The 23,602-nt window shown below is 45.9% G+C and overlaps 1 protein-coding gene across 2 annotated transcripts; it reads right to left on the bottom strand.

Annotated features, from left to right (window-relative positions):
* Window positions 1-1,954: 1,954 nt before the first annotated feature.
* Window positions 1,955-21,909, bottom strand: HNRNPUL1 (heterogeneous nuclear ribonucleoprotein U like 1). Of its 2 annotated transcripts, none has more exons than XM_088477099.1 (15): window positions 21,694-21,909; window positions 20,832-20,972; window positions 13,558-13,705; window positions 12,795-12,868; window positions 12,135-12,274; window positions 11,554-11,653; window positions 9,149-9,261; window positions 8,304-8,570; window positions 8,072-8,194; window positions 7,777-7,905; window positions 7,530-7,698; window positions 4,684-4,977; window positions 4,190-4,392; window positions 3,494-4,087; window positions 1,955-2,728 (listed from the first exon to the last, which is right to left on the bottom strand). In XM_088477099.1, the coding sequence occupies exons 1-15, from the start codon at window positions 21,770-21,772 to the stop codon at window positions 2,555-2,557; spliced, it is 2,748 nt and encodes a 915-aa protein (XP_088333225.1). In that variant the 5' UTR covers window positions 21,773-21,909; the 3' UTR covers window positions 1,955-2,554. The 2 variants fall into 2 exon arrangements, with proteins under 2 accessions (XP_088333225.1, XP_088333224.1); XM_088477098.1 differs by having other exon boundaries at window positions 3,494-4,090.
* Window positions 21,910-23,602: the final 1,693 nt, after the last annotated feature.

Below are 23,602 nucleotides of genomic sequence, written 5' to 3' on the forward strand. Positions count from 1 at the left end.
TGCATCCTGGGAGCTAAAAGCTTTAACTGCGTGGTGCCCGGATTTGGTTCCCAACCTATACCCCAAGGTCAACCCTGTGGACCCCCTATGGACCCTGAAGTAGAAATGGTCAGTTTAGTGGGCATGTTATGGGAGTGACATGGGCGTGTCAATGCAGACATCAAAGGCCAGAAATTGCACCTGTAATAGGGCTGGTGCAAGTGTCAATGGTGCAACTGATGGTGGTGTATATAGACGCACCAATCAGTATTACAGCATGCACGGACACTGAAAGTGGGTATCTCAGTCATTGCATGTTTGGCCACACAGATGTACACGAGGAAAGAAGGGTGTAGCGGCATTTGCATAAATCCACAGACAGGCGACCGGCAATAGACGTTATTGCATACGACTGCGGCCATAAAGCACATTTGTACACAATTGGTATAATTCATATTCAGCAACCTAATTCATATCAACAGCACATGCCCTCAGACTGATTGCGTGGCACTATAAAATCTGCACTCTCAATTTTCTAAAGATGGCTTTTGCAAGCACTGGTCTGTATATGCCCTTAATGCAGGGGTGGGCAAGAAGCAGCTATATATTCCAGATGACCTGCCAACGTTTTCGCACGCCTGGATAGCAAATCTGCGACTGGGCATGCTGGGATGTGTAGTCCCAAAGCAGGTCGAGAGACACTTATTGCCCAACAATGTCTTAATGACTGATATCTGGGAAAAAGTTATTCCATCCCAAACTGAAGTTCTATGGCTGCTGAATATCCCTGGAAAATGAACAGAGAACATTCAATGGTACCAGTAGATTTTCATCTTTTAATTGTGAGGTATGGTGATTTCCCAATACAGGAAAAGGAAGGAGATCTTTCTTTATCACCACCCATCTGAGACATTGTTTGAAGAATATTTGGTGCAAGAACAATCTGTGGTGTTATGAAATAATTAGCTCCACCTGTGGATCTTTTAAAATGTGTCAGTGAGTAATGATTACACCTGTGCACCTACTAAGGGTGACCTAGAAAAAGAAAACTGTGTAGGGTCCCGAGAACCAAGTTTGAAAACCACTGGTCTAGCAGCATCCATTGCATAAGGTAGTTTCCTAAACTCCACCATTACAGTCCATCCATGCTTGAGGGCAGATGGTTAAATCAAATGACTAAGGTAGCAATTAAGACACCTATGCTCAAGCATGGATTTACTTAAAACGTGGACTGTAATGGCAGAGTTTAGGAAACTGGCAAAAGGAACAGAATCTTTTGCTTAATCATGATGCAAGGTGGGACTCCTTCCATCTCATGGATGACGCAAGGGTTTGCCAAAAGATTATTAATTTTGAAAGATTTGTCTCCCAAAATAAATTATTTTAAAATGAATACCAAGAGGAAAAAAAAAAAAAAGCAGGTTTCGCTCTCAAAAAGGTATTAATATAGCATCCACACTCCTGTGTCCCCTGCAGCCTCGTATATATTCTAACCTAATCACCATTGGCATGTCATGGCATTCTATTTATCATGGCTCAAGCTGTTGCCACCTACAAAATAGGACACGGATATGCAGTCTGTGATTCAATTATTGGTCAAACTACTCTCTTGATATATCACCTCACCATCTGTTAACCACAGCAGGATTATCTGCAGAAAGCTGTAGAACAGAAGTGTGGAAGGTACTGTAAGTAAATTTGATTTAGACATTTATCCTGCTTTAGAATTCAATATTAATTTTGGAAAGGAGAACCAAGACTCTAGCTGAACACTGATCAAAGATTAACAAAACCCACTCCCTCCCCCCAAAAAAACACAAGTAGACACTGCTTTTTTTCCCCTTAAAATTCAATATTCACACCTGTCCAAATAAAAAAATACAATTGACTGCTAACACAGTAATGTGCAATGAACATAAACAAAGAAGGATGGGGCATGTTGTAATGTTAACTCTCTGGATAATTAAACAAAACGTTAAACTTAAAATAATTTTTTTTTTTAAACAGCAAAAAACAGTAAAACGTTAATATTCTACAAGTGGATAAAGTCACTTTTCTTCATTGTTTTTTTTTTCCGTAACATAGCAAAAAAGTTAAAGCCTATGGTATAGACATTTCATTAGGAATCCATGCAGGCATGAGCAGGTACTGTTACACTGAAATTAGGAAGTACAGGTAGATAGGGTAATAAAAAGGAACAAACAAAAATTTTAAAAACGGAAAAAAAAAAAAAAGTGCAGTCAAGTCTGCTGCACAGTTTACACAGCATGGAATGCACGCTCCAGAAGGGGGTTTGTTATTCCAGAGACACAACTTCCAAAAAGGGACAATTACAAGCTAAAAGGAATAACATTCACTTTATGTATTCTTCTCGAGACACAGTAAAATTATATATATGTATATAGTACTTGTCTTGGTGCCAGCAAACCATTATCCCAATAATAGACCCAAGCACAGGTGTCTCCATTCTTGTTTACGGATTTTCAGAAAAGTAGGAAGTTTTATCCAATGTGGTTGAGGATCTCAGATCGGTCCTGGTGTGAAACCAAAACAAACGTCACTTTCCTACAGAATCTCACGGTGCTCCTCCATAAGAACCATATCTAGCAGACTGATCGTAAGCACTGCTGCTGCCACCGCTGCCTCCGCCTCCTCCGTAATTCCACTGCCCCTGACCTTGCGACTGACCGGGACTTGGATTCTGGGTCTGGCCAGGGCTCTGATACTGGCTCCACTGCTGATTTCCATACTAGGAGACAAAAAGAAAGTCAAAGGGTGCAGCAAAAAAAAAAAAGAAGCAGAAAACCGCACTACATGAAAGTGAAAACATTTCTGAAGCCTGTGGGGTAAATGCAGCTACAATTAGCATCCCAGTCTCCTTTAAGTTCAGAACTTGAAGAATGGACAACGGATTTTAGGAAAACATGGTAGTCTGCCGAATTGTGCAATACTAAGCGGGTATAAGTAGATATTTTGCAGTGCAAGAATTCCATCTATGGAACATTTTAAATGTATTGCACGGAAATCATTGGTCATTTTAAATATTTGGGTTAACGTTCTACAAACCACAAAACGTAAAATATGAAGTTTATATGTCCCATTCAATATATTAACTGTGCTTGGAGGTCCAGTGTATCTCTGCCAGAGCCTTACAAATAAGTCAGTCATTTTCATTTAGTGATGTTGCACTATTAATATAAAGATTCCCCCACAAGATAACACAATCAGCTATCTGTGACCATATCTTGGCTCCAGATTTGGGCAAAATGTCTACGCAAAATAGGTAAGGACTTTACCCACCATCAATCTGGCCAACAGACTTATAGCTTCAAAGTCATTACATTGGTCTGATAAGTACCCGCAGTAACAAAAATGGATATTGGACGCCATATGTTATATCACATGTGCTAGATGAAGAGCGTATAATAACATCAAGATGCGGGCGCTTGCTTTGGGGAACACTTCAAGAAATGGACAGATGTAGAAGGAGGCGTCATGGATGACTGCTACTTACCGGCTGCTGACTGTAGCCACCCTGGCTGTAAGATGACTGAGAAGAGCCGCCGCTTGGAGGTGGTGGTGGTTGGCTGTAGCTTTGCCCACCACTATAGCTTTGATTGTTGCTGCTGTAGCTCTGGCTGCCATAACCACCACTGCTTCCACCGCTCTGGCCGTAACCACCACTGCTTCCACCGCCCTGACCGTAACTACCACTGCTTCCACCAGCCTGGCCGTAACCACCACTGCTTCCACCTCCTTGGCCGTAACCACCACTGCTTCCACCGCCCTGGCTGTAACTACCACTGCTTCCACCGCTCTGGCCATAACCACCGCTTCCACCGCCCTGGCCGTAACCACCACTGCTTTCACCGCCCTGGCCGTAACCACCACTGCTTCCACCGCCCTGGCCGTAACCACCACTGCTTCCACCGCCCTGGCCGTAACCACCACTGCTTCCACCGCCCTGGCCGTAACCACCACTGCTACCACCGCCCTGGCCGTAACCACCACTGCTTCCGGAACCCTGTCCATAGCCACCACTGCTTCCACCGCCCTGGCTGTATCCTCCTCCACCGCTGTGTCCGTAGCCACCTTGCCCAAAGCTTGACTGCTGAAAAACAAATGGAGTCAATGAATGCAGGTGCTTGTTACACCATAAGGTAGTGAAGAAAAAAAAAAAAACATGTGGCAGATACATAGATTTCCATACCTGTCCTTGGCTATAGCTGCCGGAGGCATTATGAGAGGGATTTGAAGAGGGTGTGCCACTACCATAACCACCACCTTGGCTGCCGCCTGTGTTGTAGCTGGGCCGCTGACTATTCTGGCCATAGCCACTTCGATGTTCTGAGCCATTATCCTGTGAGCCCCCAGACCATCGGCTCTGAGAGTTGTTCCCTCCTCGGTTAAATCCTGCAAATCCAAGGGGGCCAAAAAATTAAATCTGAAAACAATGCACCAAGCTCCCTGTATGCATTTTGGGTACACCACAAATCAGACGCCGACAAGCTTTATAATGTATGAGCTACTGGAATAATCCTCTTCTCACTTGAACCAAACTACATATGTTATAATCTAAAGTTATGCTTCACAAGTAAATTATATGGGAGCATGACCAAAAAAAAGATTGAAATGTGTACGCACTTATATGTATATAATACACGTGTATATTATATATATTTAATGAGAAAAATGACTGCTCACCGCCGCCACCACGGAATCCACCTCCTGAGTTTCCACCTCTACCAGGAAACCCTCCTCTATTACCACCAGGAGAGCCACGGCTTTCAAATCGCTGATTATCTCCACGCCCCCCATCGCCTCTGCCCCCACCAGGGGGTCCCCCACCACGGCCTCTGAATTTCTTGTCAGGGGGTGGCCCCAATCTCTTCCCTTCCTCGTTGTACTGGCGGACAAGCTGCTGTGCCTCCTCCTTCTGCACCTCGATGTAGATCACCTCTTCCAGGAAGTCCCCTGCTTCTGGAAGGCCAAAATTGGCTGGAAAGAGAAACAGAAGCCAAACATGCTATAAATGGCCGGAACGCTGTGGAATAATATCTTAAAGGAATGACGTGCTAGGTTATAGATGCAACAGCAATTACAATATGTTCACTGGCAAATACAAGCACCAAAGACTATCTTTGTAACAAAAAAAAATAAATATTCCTCCTAGCAGGTCATCCCGCTACAGGCTGACAGCGCTTAGCTTCATTGTGAATAAGACAAACTGCTACATCAGGAGTCGAAAGCGAGAGCCCAGACAGGCAGTGGGGAATCAGAGTACAAAAGACATTTGCCAATTGCTAATCCACATTATACACTGCTAAGAATCCTAATCAGACACAAGGGAGACCCGGGTTTGATTTCCCTGTCTGGGAGGCATGATCTTTGGGAGGCACAGTGTTCAGGTTCTGACCACGGTACTATTTGTAAGTTCTATTCTATGTTTGCCTGGATTCCTTCCACATTTCCAAAGTCCTAGCTTAATACAGCATTAACCTTAATCAGAAATGTATACAGTAGAACAGATGCAAATGATATAAATACTCTCTAAAGCGCTGTGTAGTATAGATGTAGGCACCATATAAATGGATTATGTATAATAAACGCTTGGCATCACATAGCATACTTGTTAGCAGATATGTCTCGCCTTTTTGCATTGGCCGATATGCTTATACAGGGATTGGTTTAGCACACTAGCCACCATAATGGATTCTTCTTTGTGTACTACTATACTATCATTAGAAAAAAATATGTTTTGTATACAAGCTGCTAGATCACAACTATATACTAGTCACAGGGGCCTGGCTGCAGAACGGTGTACAGGTCATATGGGAATTACACTGTACAAGTATAGTATGCATGTTTATTATCATTTGTATGTATGTGTTTAACTGTTTTGGAAATACACTATTGGTGTCCTTTAAGAAGTGACTTCTTGCATATGGCAGTAGTCACCCAGTATTCAGGTCTAAAAGCATCCCCCCCTTTTAAAAACCATGTCTATTATAGGAGTAGAATTCATCAGTGCTTAAAAGTCAGACAGACGAGTGTTGAGTGATGGGTCCTGATTAAAATTTAGAAAAACTGAAAGCCTTTCCAATACATGTAACTTTCTGCATGATGTGCCTGAAATAAGGATTACCTTAAGGTGCCTACACACTTGGCGATGTGCTCACGATCCGACAGTGTCCGATTTCCCCTTGAACTCTCCCCCGGCAGTCGTGGGCACGATTTGGTGTTAAAAATTGTCCAATGGGACAAACGATCTATCCTGCCTCCTAACTATTCCAGTGTATCGTGACTGAGATTGTCAGATCTGCCCTACAGCACGGCAGATCTGAAGATGCGATGTGCGACCTGCGGGGTACGCGCATCGTCATCGTGAGTGGAAACTCGCAATTTGGGCATATTTTACACGATTTGTCAGAATCAGCCAAATCGTGTAAAAAAAATCGCTAAGTGTGTAGGCACCTTGTTCTTTGACTGATCTGGGCTGAAAGTGAAAACTAAAAAATAGCCAACAATCAACAGGCTGCCGTCATCAATAACTACAACACAAGTATCCTTACTGCGGGAAAGTTTTTAAGAGGACTCATCTCCATCTCGTAGAGGAACCTGGTTTCCAAAGAGGGCCGTATAGCATTTTAGTGGTTTATAGTATTTTTCCAATGAGTCTAAATTACATATTTAATATTGTATATATAATTAATGCATAAATAAGAGTATCAGGTTCTGTTATGTTGCCATTGTCCTCGATGGCATCACCATCTGTAGCAGACAGGTAGGTGGTAGAGCAAGTGTAGACAAATGGCATCAGATGGCAACAACAGTGGGCGCGAGATGGAATATTTAGCAATAAATGAGCAGAAGAGATCATGTTTAACTACTGAGAGAAGCTCCTTTACTTCAAGATAAAAGGTTCTATATAGGGCCACCAAGAGATCTTTAGGGGCCCTGGAATTAGAGAAAGCGCTGCCAAACATGAATACCAGGGACATTACTACATGTGCTAAAAATGCTGCGTCTCCATTTCCCTGGCAGGCTCACCAGCACTAAATGATACCAGCAATAGGGTAAGCTATCTGCCGTATACCACCCACCCACTTTGTATCATTGGGACGAAGAATGAATTACAGTTTTAGCCCATCAAGACAAGAGGCGCAAGATGAGATGACAGTTGGGGTGGCAATTATACACCTTTCTGGGGTGTTAGTGTTACTGCCCATTTTTGACAAATGAAAAAAATTTAATTCAGCTTGGACTGTCACAAGTTACTATCTGTACCTGTATCTTGAAGAAAAAAGAAAAAAACAACCTCCAAAAATTGGGTTTGGTGCAGGATCCTCAAAAAAAAAACCATCAGTCAGGTCACAGAGATTACCATACTAATAGCTAGAAAATTGTGGAGCCAACCTTTACAGTACTTATATTATAATTAAAGTTATGTCCCCTTAATGTTTAATATGCACTCTTTCAGGCAAACAGGTAACCAGTACCCTGATCAGATGTAAAGGAACAGGTTAGGAAAAGCGGGATAGATAAATTACCTTTCATTTCTAGCACAGCATGGTCAGGGACATCCTTTCCTTCCTCGTCTGTGCGTTTTACAATACGGTCCAGTAGATCTTCATCTGTGGGGCAGATTACAACAGCCTTGCGCTGAAAACCTTCAAATGGTCGCATCTTCCTGCGCTGGGCTGTGGGGTAGACGTTTGTCTGAAAAGAGACAATAGTAGACTGAGTTGCTGTGCTGAGCATTTGGTGAACTCGGCACCGTCGTGTCCTCCCACTTACCTGATCCAGGATGTAGTTGCGTTTCCTGCGGGAAGCTATCTGGATGAGCTGATTTAAACACTTTGTGGCTTGCTGAATGAGGACGTCCCAGCGACCGGCATAATTACGCTGCCTCCTAAGTCCCATAACCTGCAGGAGAACTTATGGTCACAATGGCTCACTATGAATTCTCATTCTCTGTCACTATCTTACTGATTTAACATGCACTTTTATTTTTTTTAAATATAAAAAATAAAAACTCAGTCGAACGGTAAGAGAAATGCATGCTGGAGCTTCTGATACCATGCAGTCTTACCTTCATCTTCTCCATGATGGCATTAGTGCCAAGGGTGTTGTATTTCTTTTCAGGATTGGCCAGCGAGTGCTTCAGCGCCCAGGTTGTCTTGCCAGCCCCAGGCAGTCCCACCATCATCAGAATCTGGGAAACAATAAATTATACAATCCTGTAAGCTTCCATACAGTATAACACAAAGTCATTAGTATCGAAGTCCATTATGTAATTTATACGCTCAACTGTCTCTGCTCACCTCACACTCTCCTTTGTTCTTAGGGGGTTCTGTTCCTCGGATTTTTTCAAAGGGGGGAACCTGCTGTATGAATGTATGTCCGGGAGGAATACTGCAGAAAGGCTCAGCTACTTGTCCAAAATTAAATTCAACGCAGCAGTTCTTTACCAAAATGTGAGGGAAGAATGCCTTGTTGCCTACAGAACTCCTGCTTATACGGAAGGCTGTGCCCAGAAAATGACCATCCTTGGAGAATGATATCTCAATGTCCGCTCGAGAATCAAAATCCTGTTGAGGATTAAAAGAGTAATGATGGGTTATCAAACTGGCAAGAGGAAACAGGGTTTAACATGAATCTATAGCATTCTCTAAGCACCCGCATAAGACAGTTCTAAATCATTTCATTTTGTCGAAACTATACCCCCTCCCACACACTTTATGCAAATGTTAAGTCTTTTAAACAATATAGAAACATTTCACGCATACGTTACAGTAAGGAAAACCAAGCAAAACAAAATCTGTAGCTTTACAAAGTCAACCCCTGGTAACTGTAGCTGCATGAGACATTAAGTGGCCAATCCAATTAACTTGCCCCTGCGGTGGGAGAGTTTAAATTGCAATGGCGTGTGAACACCAGCATCGAAGTTACCACCGTCACAGCCCTATCTCGTCCAGATTCGTGGATTTTTGTACGCAGCTATATATGGCCAAACACGGTAGTACCGTACTTACTCACACCCACAAGTAATTGCATTGACCCTTAAGAGTAGTCACTTGAATCTGTGAAATTCACAAGTTTCACTAAATCAAATAACCCAGATATAAGTGTGGTGTACGCAGTGGACGTATTTAAGAGGTAAACTTACGATATAACACCCGATGACACTGTTCTCTCCATAGATCTCGCCATAATTCTCAAACTTGCAGTTGGTGGATTTCTTTGCTGTACCACCGTAGCCATAAGAAAAGGGCTCCTCACCTGCAAGTTGACAGTAGAAACAAGTAGGAAAGCAATCAGCAAAATAACAAAAAAAACCCCAAAAACTTACTTAAAATACTTTTCTCTGTATCCATTTCTGGACACTAAAATTGGCGCATAGAGGCTCAATGCGGAGTTTGGCACTATGAAAGTTCTATACTTTGTCTGGAGCGGGATGTAGTTTAAACCCAGACTGTCGGCGCTCAGAATGAAGGCACCGCAATGTCGACATCAGTCAGAATCCCGGTGCCAGCTTCCCAACAGCAAGTATTGGGGTTACGGTTAGGCAATGGAGGGGAGGAGGGTTAGGATACTTACCAACAGGTGTCTGCATCATAACCCTGTCGAGATGTTTGGCGTCAGGATTCTAACCGCCGGGATCCCGAGTTCCAGCATCCCGTACCATACCAGTCTGGAACTCATCACCATTTTATATCCCCTACTCTGTTGGGAACTCAGTTACTTTGACCCTAAGGCAGTGGTTCCAAGTGCCACGGTTTGGCCAAATCAAATTATTTATGGTCAATGTGATAAGACAAAACCACTGCTGGTGGCAGCCAGTCATGAAATCCATGGACAAACAGAAGTGCAACCCTGTCCATCGCTACACAAGTGAACCTAAGGACAGCAAAGCACAATTTAATTAAATATATTTTGCTGAATTTCTCAATAAGAAACTTTTGGCCTAGGGGATGCCGTGAAAAAAATTTGATACTCTGATAGGTTGCGGTGGGGTTCAAGAAAGTTTGAATGGTGAACCATTCAATGGTCATCCAGAGATTAGGTGGAGCTTTGAGGACAGCTATTATATATCCCAGATCTACGATGCCCCTCATCCAGGAATCTGAGGTAGAGCTGAAGCAGTGATCTTGTTCGAGCAGACCGACTCCCCAACAAAGGCTCTCCTGAACACACGACATTTGTTTTTCTGAGGCTTCAAAGCCAATTGTCAGGCTATCCAAGCCCGTTTCCCTCTAAACCAGGGGTGCTAAAACTGTGACGGGGACCCTCACCTTTTGGCAAGTTAAGTGAGAAAAACTCTTTCCACCAGTTGCCTATCTAATCTCATTCAGTCTTCCTACAGTCAGCATCTGCCTCCCAATTCCAAAATGAACAGTATCCAGAGCAGTCTCCCAATTCCAACCTAGGTCTCCTAGAAAGTAAACACTCCACAAACTTCTCTAAGCACATTTCTACGGCCTTCCTAACCCAAACCAAGACTAATCTTATGACCAGGCACGAGCCACAACATATATATCATCCACACCTTGCCACATGGTGGAATCAGTGTCAAAACAACATGAATCCTTCATATAGAACTCCTCCACAAATTTGCCTTCCTTCTGTGAAGAGCAGTCCGAGTCATTACCCCCAGGACTCTGATGCTTCCACAGCTTCTCCAAAGTCGAGGAACCCTCCACCTGGACCTGCGCTGATTTTGCCAGGCATTGTCGCAAGCTGGCACATCTGAAGGAGTTGCTACAGAGCGTGAAAACCACTCGCAGAGTGCAATCCGAAAAAATGTTTCCTGAGGTATCCGTGGAGGAGGCAGAAGGAAGTGGACCATCGCATACCCCTGGGACAAACTCAACAAAAGAATTGGCCAGATCAGTGGCACCCCTTGCAGCAGCTAACCATCAAACTTGCACACAAGGAGTCCGTATATGACAATTTGACTTTGAAACCTGGAATTACGTGAAAAAAAAAAAAAAAAAAAGCGCCAGGCATAGCTCTGGAATTACACCCTTTTATCAGACATGACAGATAAAAAAAGTAAAAGGACAGCTGCAATACGCAACAGAAGTGAAAGTATACCAGCAGTTATTATCATTTACTTAAAAGGTGCTACAGGAGTCTGCTGCACTGTGCAGAGAAAAACAAGTCCCAGCAGAAGACTGGGGCACGGACCTCCTCTGCCCACCCCTGGCATCATGCCGCTGTGTAGGTTCTATGGATAAAAATCTTGCGTTGCAGATAACAAAGGAAAATAAAAGCAATTGAGTTGCCGGCAGGGTAAGGGCTATACAAGGGGGAGATAAATTCAGTTATAGTGCATATTATTAATAGGCCAAACCTCAGGCTGAGCTTTAATATGCCCAGGGCCCAGCGTCCCCAGGATGGAAGAGAAAGGAGGTTCTGTAGAGAGTCATAACAAGTAAATATTGGGAGGAAAACTGGTGGTCACCAACAAAATGTGGACAAATATAAAGCCAGGAACATGAAAATACAACCATTATATAAAAGTAAGAGAGCATGCACAGAGCAGCGATATAATCATTAATTTGTCCTTACCTAACTGAGTGCTGCAAGAATCCAGGGACCAGCCAACACGAACTACATGAGGGTCCGGCTCGCTAGCTGGCAGGTGTCCCACCGCAATTTCTTCCTTAACCTGAGCATTAGGGGAAACAAAAAATATATGAATAATAATAATAAAACACATCCCAGTGCGTGTGTGTACATCATACCTGCCTACTCTCCCAGAACTTGCAGGAGGCTCCTGCTATTTCATGTAGCCCCCCACATTGCCGGAAGTGTATCCCGCTCACTTCGTAGTGAAGTGTGGAGAGCAATACCAGAAATCTGGTACGTAAGGATGGGGCGCGGCTGTGTGGCGCAATTCTGACAATCACGTCATTTAGCCCCTCCCCTATTTATAGTTCCACGATCCGTGGAATTTTGCCACAGGAAGGCGGGGTCTAATAGCTGGATAGTTTGTCTCTGCCCCTCCCCGCCCACCTGCATCTCTTCTCTGGTAGAAGCCCAGAGAGGAAGCTACAAAAGTCGGCAAGTATGGTGTACATGTGTGGTCAAATGACATGGATTGGCCATTGTATGACCAGCGTGGATGGAGTTTCATCAATAGAACTCACCTTTATCTCAAAGCACACCCTGCCCTTATTAACACCATGCGTAGCCCGGGCTCCTGACCACAGGTAAGCAAAACCCTCCATAGTCAGTGGGAAACCCGTAGTCCGGTCTTTGCTCAGCTTGAAGTGCAGGTCACTGTTATCTGGAAGAGGAATGCAATTTAGCTTTCTGACTAATACAATCAATATGTTGTACAGGGAAAATACGGCATTGCTATTAAGGAGCAGCAGGTCTACATGAAATATTCCTTATGGATGTAAATTGGATCCAAGTAGTGAAAACATTGTTGCTGCATCATTACATCTAATGAAAACAATGGCCTGACTTGTCTGTAGCTATAACAATGGATGAATGTCATGTTGTCACCTGTTTTGTGTATTAAGTCAAATATGTAGGAGACAGCGTTGTATCCCCCCTATTGCCTTTGGGCAGTGTGGCTGGAATAAAGGCAAAGTGAGGGCGGGTAGGAAAAATAAGGATAATATTAACATGCGGACTCTTGTGCAGCCCCTTCCTATCCTCTGTGCTGAAATCCTCCATCCTCTCTGCTACATTTTGGAACAGACCTGTCTTGCACTAGGGCAAGTCGTTCTCCAGACCAGATCATGCTCTACCCAGGACCATACAGTAATTTAAGGTTCGTTACTCGTCTGTCTACTCACAGTTGTCCAAGACCACAACGCTATCGTCAAAAACATCGTCCTCATCATCGACTCGACCTTGCGGTGACCGCGCTCTGCACAACACAAGCATTTTTTATCACAACCAGGTCTCAGACCAGACTATCAAAGCATTTTTAGGTTCTTTTGGAAATAAGTATACAGCAATAGGAAGCCTTGTTGGTTTATAGATCACAGACAAAACAAATTTAGACTAACATGCAAGTTTATCTAATACAGATGCATGTATGTAAATTAAATGGTTTGTTTCTTTTAGGTTTTCCCACATTGGTCTGCAAACCTCATTCAGCATGCCATAAGCAATAGACTCAGGATTGCTGGTACATTGGATAAGTAGCAAACTGAAATACTTAACTTTAGCCAATGAGTGGCTCCATGCACAGTAAGTAGTGACCGGCAGGAGAACGGCATGCATAGAAAATGCTCCACGGGAGCCAAAATATTTTTAAAGTAGGCAAACCATTTATATTCCAAAGGTTCACTATTTGCTATAATATATATATATATATTGAATGAAACTGCCACAAATAACCCGAATTATTCATTATGAGCACAATCTTTGCGTATGTTCACTTCCACTTTACTTCTACCAAGCTACAGAAACTTTTGCCATGTAGATTTATAGGTCATTACTAGTATTTCTTACAAAGAAACTTGTACCTGAGGTTTAGGGGTTAGTGGGTACAATAATGCCAGTCTATCACAGAAGTGATCAGTTAGCCTATCAGTGCCCACATTTACTCACCGTCTGTCATCGCGATTCTCCAAGTATGGCCTCCCCCCTCTGTCATCAAATGACCTTTTGCGGTTTTGGAAGGGCTGCGGCGGTCCCGCTGCACTGGCCCCCCTGTAACCGGGATCAGGCTCTTCCTGCTTTAACTCTGTTTTTATAGCTGTAGAAATAAAACAAATATTTACACATTACACATACATTACAGAAGAAGGCCATCATACAAGTCAATGACAATGATTTCATGTCTACAGAGTATGACTCCTACCTGCCATGAACCTCGGGGGAACTGGTGAGGTGCCATGTCAGCAGGTTGGGGGGCTGGGGGTGACCCATGTCAGCAAAGAGGGGCAGGACTATGGAGAATCTATGGCAGTTGCTGAAAGACCCCATGTCAGAAGGGAACAGGCTACGGGGCCCCTGGACTCTGCTTTTCAGGATACAGACCTCACAGCCCACAAAGGGTCCAGGCAACACACACTGATCTGCAGTGACTCCTCTTCTGATCACCCAGCAGACACAACCTGTTCATAACAAGTTCCAGCGGTCTCTGCCTTACACCTGTCCTCACCCCGTGGCAAACACAATCTTATACATAGGAATGTATAAGCACAAGGCATCACAAACAGAGGCGATCCACTTAAGTCCCAATTTTGTGTTCCAGGCCCGCCATCGCCCAGGAACACACCCAGGGATCGCAAATACCCGGTATTGAGGACCAGGCACTCACTTTTCTAAAATGGGCATGTCCCCGGGGACACGCTCCACTGCAGCCAATCCCTGTCTCCTCATTAAGAGCCTGGCCCGGCTATAGGCAATAAAAAGGGGAGGGAGGAGACAGGCCAGCCAGCGGCACTACACACATGCATCTTGGTGACATGAAATGAAGACAGCCCCTGCAACCGGGGTGAAGTGTAAAAGTAGGTAGCGGGTGGTGACTGTTTGGTGCTCAGGGGCAGTTCATGGCACGTCTTAGTAGAGTGGCTGCACAAGGGCACCACCTCATAGCGGGCTCTGTGCAGCCACCGCCGGGACCCGCACCAGGGGCCGCCATCAGGGTGGTACATGTGCGTGTGGTAGGGGAGGGGGGAGTTGCTGGGGCTGCTGTCCATACTCTCTAGCCCGGCAGCGTTGAGTGACAGGCAGCCTAAAAGTGCATCAGTTTGGCTGCCTGTCATTTCAGTGCGGCGGCTGAACGGAGCAAAGTGTGGTGAGCTGGGAAGTTCCCAGGACTGCTCACCAGCACCAATTTACAAAGTACTGCAGAGCCGACTGAAAGCTCCCCACAGCCATAGCACTGTAATGACAGGCAGCCAATCTGATGTCACTGATGCCAGGCCGCCCTGGCGAGTATACAGATCTGCCCCAAACACACTCCTTCCTGCTGGTAGTGTATAAAATCAGCATTTCTTTGACTTCCCCAACCCCATCCTCACCATCAGTTATGTCTGTCAAAGCGTACAATTTTTTTTAGATATTTACTTATCACTCTCTCTACCCCCTTCCCCATGCGCGACTCTGCCGCAACCCCCATGCGCGACTGCCTGCCATCTTGTGTGCCTCTGCCCATCCTCCATATGTGCTTCTGCCTGCCCCCTTCTGTCCCTCTACCCATCCTCCCCTTATATGCCTCTGCCCACCCAGCCTTTGTGAGCATCTGCCCGCTTCCCTCTATCTTTGTGCCTCTGATTGGGGAGTTCTACTTGTTTAATTTCTACTGGACCCCACAATTTCTGTCTGCACCCACCATGCATCATTGTAGCCTGGCAGCACTGGACTTTTTCAGGTGGCTCAGGCCAAACCCAGAGACGGTGATGCATCGGCATGACGTTGTGTAGCTGCATGCAGCCTCCCGCCACAGTACAATGAATTTGAATCAATGGGTTTCATTTTTTTCCTGTGGGGGTTAGTATTTGATATTTTTACTACCATGGTCAGTGTGTTTTTCTTCATGTGGGTGCCAGTGTTTGTCTTTTTTCCTGTCAGGAGCAATTGTGTTTTACTTTTTCCTGTGGGAGCCAAATTGTCTTTTTTTTTTTTAATCATCCTATTGGGGTTAATGTGTGTTTTTCTTCATGTGGTGGCCAATGTGTTTTGTTTTCATTCCTACTGGGGCCAATGTCATTATTATTATCTTTTATTTATATGGCGCCACAACTGTTCCGCAGCACCTTACATAGTACATAAACAAATTGTAGACAAGCGACTTACCGAACAATACAATACAGGACATGGATAATATATGTTGCTACAGTCATCTGCCACATGCTTCATAGGCTGTAGCTGCGAGGTTGTTAGATTTACAGAAAACCATCATTTAGTTGGGACCCAGAAAAGGTCAGGCAGGACCCCAATTTTTTTTTAAATGAGAGGTCCCTGGGACCCACATTTTTTTGGGCTCAGCACGATCACTGACACCACCTCCCCCAATCGCCCAGCAGGGCACTCAATTAAGGAGAGGGCGCATTTTTAGGGTTAAAAAGCAGACAGGTCGCAGCTCCACGCTAGAAGACCTAGCAGGAACACTAACAAGAGAACAAGCGAATAAAGAGGACTAACAGCAGCACAAATACCACGGCGATTCACAGAATGGTCACCTCCCAGTAACATCCTCAACTTCTTCACAACATCTCAGACACAGCAGCGCATGCGCCATATGAGTTTAGACATTTTTGCGTATGTATCGTGGTATTTTGCGTAGTTGTATCGCTCAACATCAGGGTTGCGCCCACCCCTGAATCGGGCCCAGTGTATCACCATCATAATATGCATATTTTAGCACTTGTTAAAGTCCTTTCCCTAATGCTGTAGGTGAATTTATATAGGGGATGATATAATTTATAACTAGAGGCCAGATAAGAACAGATTACTACTCTGCCTTATAACCTTTATGCTCTTGCTCAGTGTTTCACGAGCACAGAAAGGAGATGAGAATATTTAGAGGAGAGGAGTACAACAAACAATGGGTATTCCTGGCTGGCTGGCTTCCTCAACAGGAGAGGTGGCTTGGCAAAGAATTACCAGACACCTGGAATCCCTTTCACCAGAAGGCTACCTTTGGAAAAGCAGAAATGGTAAAAAAAACATGGCTAGTTGGCGACTCATGGCACACAGTACAGGAGAGACCGACCCCCCCCACTATTCAGTAAACTGTGTGCCTGATTCAGACCCAGTCGCAAGCGCTCGGAACCGGGTCGATGTTTGCCCACTGGTGGTGGCTTCACAAATGGAGGCGCTCCCAAGCGAACGCCTACAGTTTGTGGGCGGCCCCACTGACATCACCAGTGATGTCAGTGGGAGAGCTTCCGGCCACGAGACCCTACCACAAGGGTCTAGTCACAAGCCCGATGATCGCGATAGTCATGACCATCGCGACCATCAACCTGGCCGCTCGCTAGAGCTGTGGGTGGCCAGGTGGGCCAGGCAGCAGGTGAGGGCTGCTAGAGGGACAGTGTTAGGTAAGAGACTGCTGGGGAGCGGGATGCATAATGTATAACGGCCATTGCTGCGTGGCATAAAGGCCGGCCATTGCTGCGTGGCATAAAGGCCGGCCATTGCTGCGTGGCATAAAGGCCGGCCATTGCTGCGTGGCATAAAGGCCGGCCATTGCTGCGTGGCATAAAGGCCGGCCATTGCTGCGTGGCATAAAGGCCGGCCATTGCTGCGTGGCATAAAGGCCGGCCATTGCTGCGTGGCATAAAGGCCGGCCATTGCTGCGTGGCATAAAGGCCGGCCATTGCTGCGTGGCATAAAGGCCGGCCATTGCTGCGTGGCATAAAGGCCGGCCATTGCTGCGTGGCATAAAGGCGTGCGAAGTGTCCCTTTCTGAAAGGCGCCCCCTGTCTGCCCTAACATGAACACCAGGGCATTGTAGTAGATATCTGGACTATCTGCTGTGATCTCCTGTACATACATCCCGGTAGTTTTAAATATTTATACACCACCTCAAAAAATGTTTGCCTTTCAAGGAAATACCACATATATCCTTTGATAAATATGCCTATTACCGAATGCCTTATTCATAGGCTAACCATACTATTCCCTTAAAATGGGACACTCATGAATTACACAGGTTCTTTGGCTGGCTGACTTCAGGCCTGGATTTCACCTGGTTGGTTTAATGAGCCACAGAACCTGTATAATCCATGAGTGTCCCAATCTAAAGGAATTATATGGTAAGATTACTTATTCACTATGGGTTTTGTGTACAGACAAGTCATATCACCTGTAAGATCATAAAGGCGTTAAACATGCCGTTGGGTAAATAGATGCCGTGCGCATGGCATCTTTTCACTCTGCAGGGAGAGCTCTGGGGCTGCCCAGCATCTGAGTGGGCAGCCCCTCTCAGATGCTGGGCACGCACTCTACAGTGATGAAAAGGGGGAGCATCTTAAGGTCACACCACCTTTTCCAGGAGACCACGCCCCTTTTTCAGGCATGTACAACAGTGTCCCTTTTCACGCCAGTCGCCCTGCCCATCTGTGGCCCTGACATGAACACTATAAATTATAATAAAAAATAATAATAGTCATTCCATAAAGTAAAGAAGCAGTACATGAACTCTCCTGCCACAATCTAAACCGCAATTACTCAGGTGCCACCTGCTGAGCTACTAGGATAGAGCAAGAGGTACACTTCTCTCAGTTGGAGCTTATGCAGCAAGAACAGAAACTAGTCCGTCACCGACAGCACTTTGTCCCTTGTGTAAGCTGCACCACTAGGCAGCTGCTGACAAGAACCTGTAACAAGCTGAAGTGCTATAAGAGGACGCTATAGCAATCTGCAGAGCTGAAAAAGATTTCTGCATGCTAGACAGATGTTACAGGGTCTCCAGGTGAGCTACAGGGACACTGAAGACTACCTGCAAGCCATACTAGGTACCAAGATCTCAATGTGTCACTTATAAAATGGGCAGCCACCATCTCACACAGAGAACATGATATGTCCAAAAGATGCAGGGCCTAGGTATACATGGGACGTCCCTTCTATAATAACACCCCTGTTGACCATCTTGGTCTCTTCCTTAAGAAGAAATGTAACGTGGTGTGAAGTATTTTTCTTTATGCTTTTGCAAATCCAGGCCTCCTTAATGTCTACAGGGTCACCACAGAGATGGCAAGACTAGATAGCACATCACAGTAAAGTTAGTGAAAAGAAAAGAGAATTTATCAGTGTGTGATACATACCACACTTGGGGCATTAATTTACAGAGCACAACCCTGTCCCCCATACATTAGGCGCTGCCCGATTGATAAAAGTTATAAAAACTTTTTGTCGCTGGATTTTGATAGCTGATGCCATCTGAAGATGGCATTAGCACATCCTCTCTTATGAAGAAAGCAGCCCAAGTGCGAATATGATTTTTACACCTGTACTGTCCGAACTTTGGCCCTGATTCAGAGCCGGACGCTCTGACAGAGCGCTCGCTCTGAATCAGGGCCGTCCCTCCTTCATTTTGGAGCTTCCTCCTGGCCGCTCGAATAGCTGTGGGTGACCAGCCACAGCTATAGCGAGCGGCCAAAATGATGGTCGCGATGGTCAAGACCATCGGGCTTGCGACGAGACCCTGCGGTAGGGTCTCACTGCCGCAAGCCCAGGAGTGCTTTTGGCTCGATCAGAGCCAAAAGCACTCCCACTGACATCACTAGTGATGTCAGTGGGGCCGGACCCAGACGGTAGGCGTTCCCTTGGGAGTGCCTCCATCTGGGCAGCCACACCCTGGCACACCCACCAAAGGGGGCGTGCTGTCAATCACCATCGACAGCACGCCCCCTTTAGTGCGAGACCCTTAACGACGGCTTGGCCGTCGTTATTCGGGTCTCGCGCATGCGCACGACGGCTAAGCACTCGCGAGCGGGTCTGAATCAGGCCCTTTGCTCTGTTTGTTTATACTATTGTAATTCTCCCTGTGTGGTGGTAGTAATACTTGTTGGTGCCTTATGAATAAAAGATAATAAAATTCCTGTAGGTTCCACAGTCTCCTCCTCAGATAGCACAGGCATAGTAGCACTGCTGGGACAGAACCTGGCAATGTAAACTCTTGCTGCTACTATTAAAAGGCAGAAGTAAAAATATTGGCCACCTTTCAAGGCTAAAAAACAAACGATGATAACTTGACCCAAAAGTAGTTACAAAATTGCTGTGAATTGTGACGGCTATTAGAGATAGGGGCCACTTTTTTTTTTTTTAATAAGGCGGTCCCTCAAGGTTACTCCTTTGAAAAGCACGGGTTGTCTGGCCTGGCAAACTAAAACAATTTGCCAATGCACTGAATGCTATGCAGAGTTACTGGGGGAAATGTATTATAGCGGCACTTTACCGAGGTGAAGCAGGAAGCACTAAGATGACATGTATGAACATCTCATCTGCCGGTGTGGGGGCGTGATCTCCCCCCAGCCAGCGATCCCTGGATGAGCACACAGCACATCAGCCTAATGCTAATACGCTGTATCTCATTCCAGGTTGGCTCCACTGGGCATGCGCGAGATCTCATATGCAGCCCCAGGAGCCAGGACAGTGCTGTCCATGCTGTGGTGGTAGGGCATCACCAGCTGTCGATATGTCAGGCAAACTGACCGTTCATACATTGCCCAGGTTATCGGCGCTGCTATTTTGTAGATAGAAAGTGCCGATGATAGGGGCGCTTAGCGCCCGTCATTTACCGCCCGGCTCCCCAGTAATACATGGGGTAGAAGCGGTATCAGCACAGATCACATACGTAGTGTTCCCGCTAGGCTGTTTTAGCGGGGCGCGGCGCCCTGCCCTCCTTCTGGAGGGCAAAAAGCACCCTGCCCTCCAGGAGGAGGGCAAAAAGCGCCCTGCCCTAACAGCCTGCGGGAGCCGTTCTCACCCGCGGGAAGCAGTGTCCCGCGGGTAAACAAACATGCGGTGACCCGGTCACCACCGGGGAATAGACGCCGGGCGCATGCGCCCGGCGTCTATTCTCCCTTTCTGCAGCGCTTGGGGGCTGCCCGGCATGTCCGTAAGCGCCGGGCACGCCCCCAAGTATGACGAAAAGGGGGATGCGTCTTATAGACACGCCCCCTTTTCGGAACCACGCCCCCTTTTCAGACGCTCGTGCGCACAACATTGCCCTCTCTAGCTCCGGCGCCCTGCCTGCCGCCGGAGCTAGAGGGAACACTACATACGATGATACCAATTCGGCGGTTCATACATCTCCCCCACATTTCCTCGCACAGACTTCACATCCGATTAGTACAATTTACTTTGGTGTACATTCAGTGAGATATTTGCATTAATACATTAAAAAGGAGCTGAACAGCAATTACCCATATTATGCATAGGAGGTCCTGGATCCGTGGGTCTTCGATCATAAAACGGTTCTCGTTCTTGTTTAATGGGCTCTTGTCTGTGAGGTGGAGGATAACCACCACCCATGGCACCATAATGATCTGGGGCATGTCCATAATCTGAAACAAGAAAATGTGCAATTGTTCTGTTCATGCACTTGGATCTACTACCTATATACATTGCCATTTATAAACACAACACATCTCTGATGTGATAACTGTACTAATAATGTCTGCAAATAAAAACCTGAAAGCATCTGGTGCAATCGCCTGTCCTAATAACCTGGTCTCTCTGCAAAAGGCCCTATCCCATGCACCTGCGAAAATGCACCAACACACATTCAAAATGCCCCACCCCACAAATATTCCTGTCTCCCATTAAGTGCCCCCCTCCTGCACACACTGACCCATCCTGCACACACTGTCCCACCACATGCATCCACGCATATTGGCCTATGTTCATTATCCGAGCCTTGTCCCATGCATTCACATATACTGCACCATTGCCGGATCTCATGCACCCACTCCAACTGCCCTGTCCTACCCTTCACCACAAACTGCCTCATTTCTTGCACCCGCACCAAATTGCCCCATCCCTGCACACAATGCAGTCACTTATGTAACTGCAGCCACATATGGGGTGCACAGGCTGCAGCTCCCCATCACACGATAGACCAATGGTGGGGCACAGGTAAAGCCATGCAGCAATGCCCCTGAGCCCACTCCGGCCATTGTGCCTCCTGCACTGTAAAGCCCTGCCCTTCCCCCATATCACAGGCTTTGTGCCTGCCCCATGGGTCTGATCACACGACCCCATCCCCATCAGCTGCCTTGTCCTTACATCGGCTGTCCCCATCTCTGCGGAAATCTCTGGGTGGCCCCGAAGGGTACCCGCTGCCGCGATGGAAGTGATCCCCCATTCTCTCTTCTCAGCTCGCTGCACGAAGCGCGGTAACACAGACGGACAGACAAAATGGCGGCACCGGGCTCCCCCCCTATCTGACCGACACTGCGCAGCGAGGCCCTCTGGTGACAAGGCTCGGCACGGCTTAGCTTCCGACCAATAGAAATCGTCTATCTGTATCTCTGGCTTCTCTCATTGGCTACTGAGGTGTGGGCGGTGACGGAGATCTCGAACGGAACTGGCGAACTCCTGTCTCCCTTGGCAACATCCGGCCTGAATTGGTTAATAGGGCCGCCATCTTGCTACACCCAAGGTCTCCGACTACTGTTTGTTTGGCGCACGCATCTGCTGGGATTATTCGCCATCTTGCTGCTCTCATTATTTTAGATTCCCTTCTTTTTTTTTTCTTCCATGATATTCGTAGTGATATTATTAAAGGAAAAATATTAGCTCGAATAATTATTAAACCCATATCATGTTATTTGTGAGATCAGTTTGTAGTCTCGTTACAAAGAGGGGTATTATAATTCCATTTATTCTCACAGAGGTTATCGATAGTCCTCTTGGTCACAGTTGCACTAATATAATTTAGCTCCTGCTTGCTCTATTGTATTTGATGTTAAAGAGATATTTTTGGTAGTGGAGATATTATTTAGGGCCTGTTTATCAAGCCCTACCCACCCTATAAACGTTTACACCTATAGGATTTTTTTTAAAATTTGCTCTATTTTATTCATCCTGTTATCACATCACAAGTGATTGGGGAACAAGGTAGCCCATGTGAGACCTTATTATTTATCAAGCACTGCTGCAGTCATTTTAGTACTGCGGTGCATACGTGTCGCTGTTGCCATGACATTTTATGATAAAATAAAAACAACCTTCCTTATAGCCATGCTACACTCATTATGTAGCATAGGGATGGCGTTTGAAAACCAACCGATTTTAATTCTAATTCAATTAGAAATTAGAATGTTCCCCCAACTAAGTCGGTTTTGCCTTTTAAATGATTGCCCCCTTTAAAACATCTGGCATACTCACTGGGAGCTCGACGATACCTGCATTGCGCAGGTCTCCATGAGCAGCTGCCACCCGCCTCCAGACGCCCATTTACAGAGAGAAGTGGGCGGTCCTGGGGGCCGATGATCCGACTAGTGCTGAATTGTGTCATCATCCCCTTTTACTATGCCGGTCATCACGCCCACCTGACTGCCCAGTTTCAGAGACACCCCCTTCCCCCCCGACTAAGCTGACCTGGAAGATACTCATAGTAAGTCGACAAGTCCGCAAGTATACTCTTGGGCACAGCAGAAAATGCAAACAGCAACTATATGTTATTTGCACAATCTCCCTGTAATATTTGGCAAGTACGCCTTGAGTTTAAGGCAAATATGTTGGGGAGGTGGAAGTGACAGGAGTTTTGGGCACCAATGCTCTCTCTGGCACAGGGGCACCAAAAAGTCTAGTAATGGCTCTGGACAGTACTGAGAGATGGCGTATGAGGGGAGTGAAAGAGACAGCTGACCTGAAGATGACACCCAGGTAGCATACATGAGCAAGGGTGATGTCAACAGGAGGAGGGATAGGCAGATCCCGTAATACCAGTTGGTACTGGCCATGTTAAGTTTTGGAAAATGCTGGAAATCCAATGGAGGAAAGCTAGTGATTTCAGAGAGGATGGAGGGAGAGCAGTCAGAGGGGATATGTAGATTTTAGTACTATTAGCGTGTAGATGGTATTAGTGGATGAAGAAGTTGATAAGATTCCCAAGGAAGAATGTGTAAAGGAGGCCAAGAACAGATCCTTGGGGAACACCATCATGTAGACTCAGAGAGAGGACAGCCAT

Source organism: Taudactylus pleione, unplaced genomic scaffold (genome assembly GCF_031769625.1).
Source record: "Taudactylus pleione unplaced genomic scaffold, aTauple2 ptg000199l, whole genome shotgun sequence".
Taxonomy (NCBI): Eukaryota; Metazoa; Chordata; class Amphibia; order Anura; family Myobatrachidae; genus Taudactylus; species Taudactylus pleione.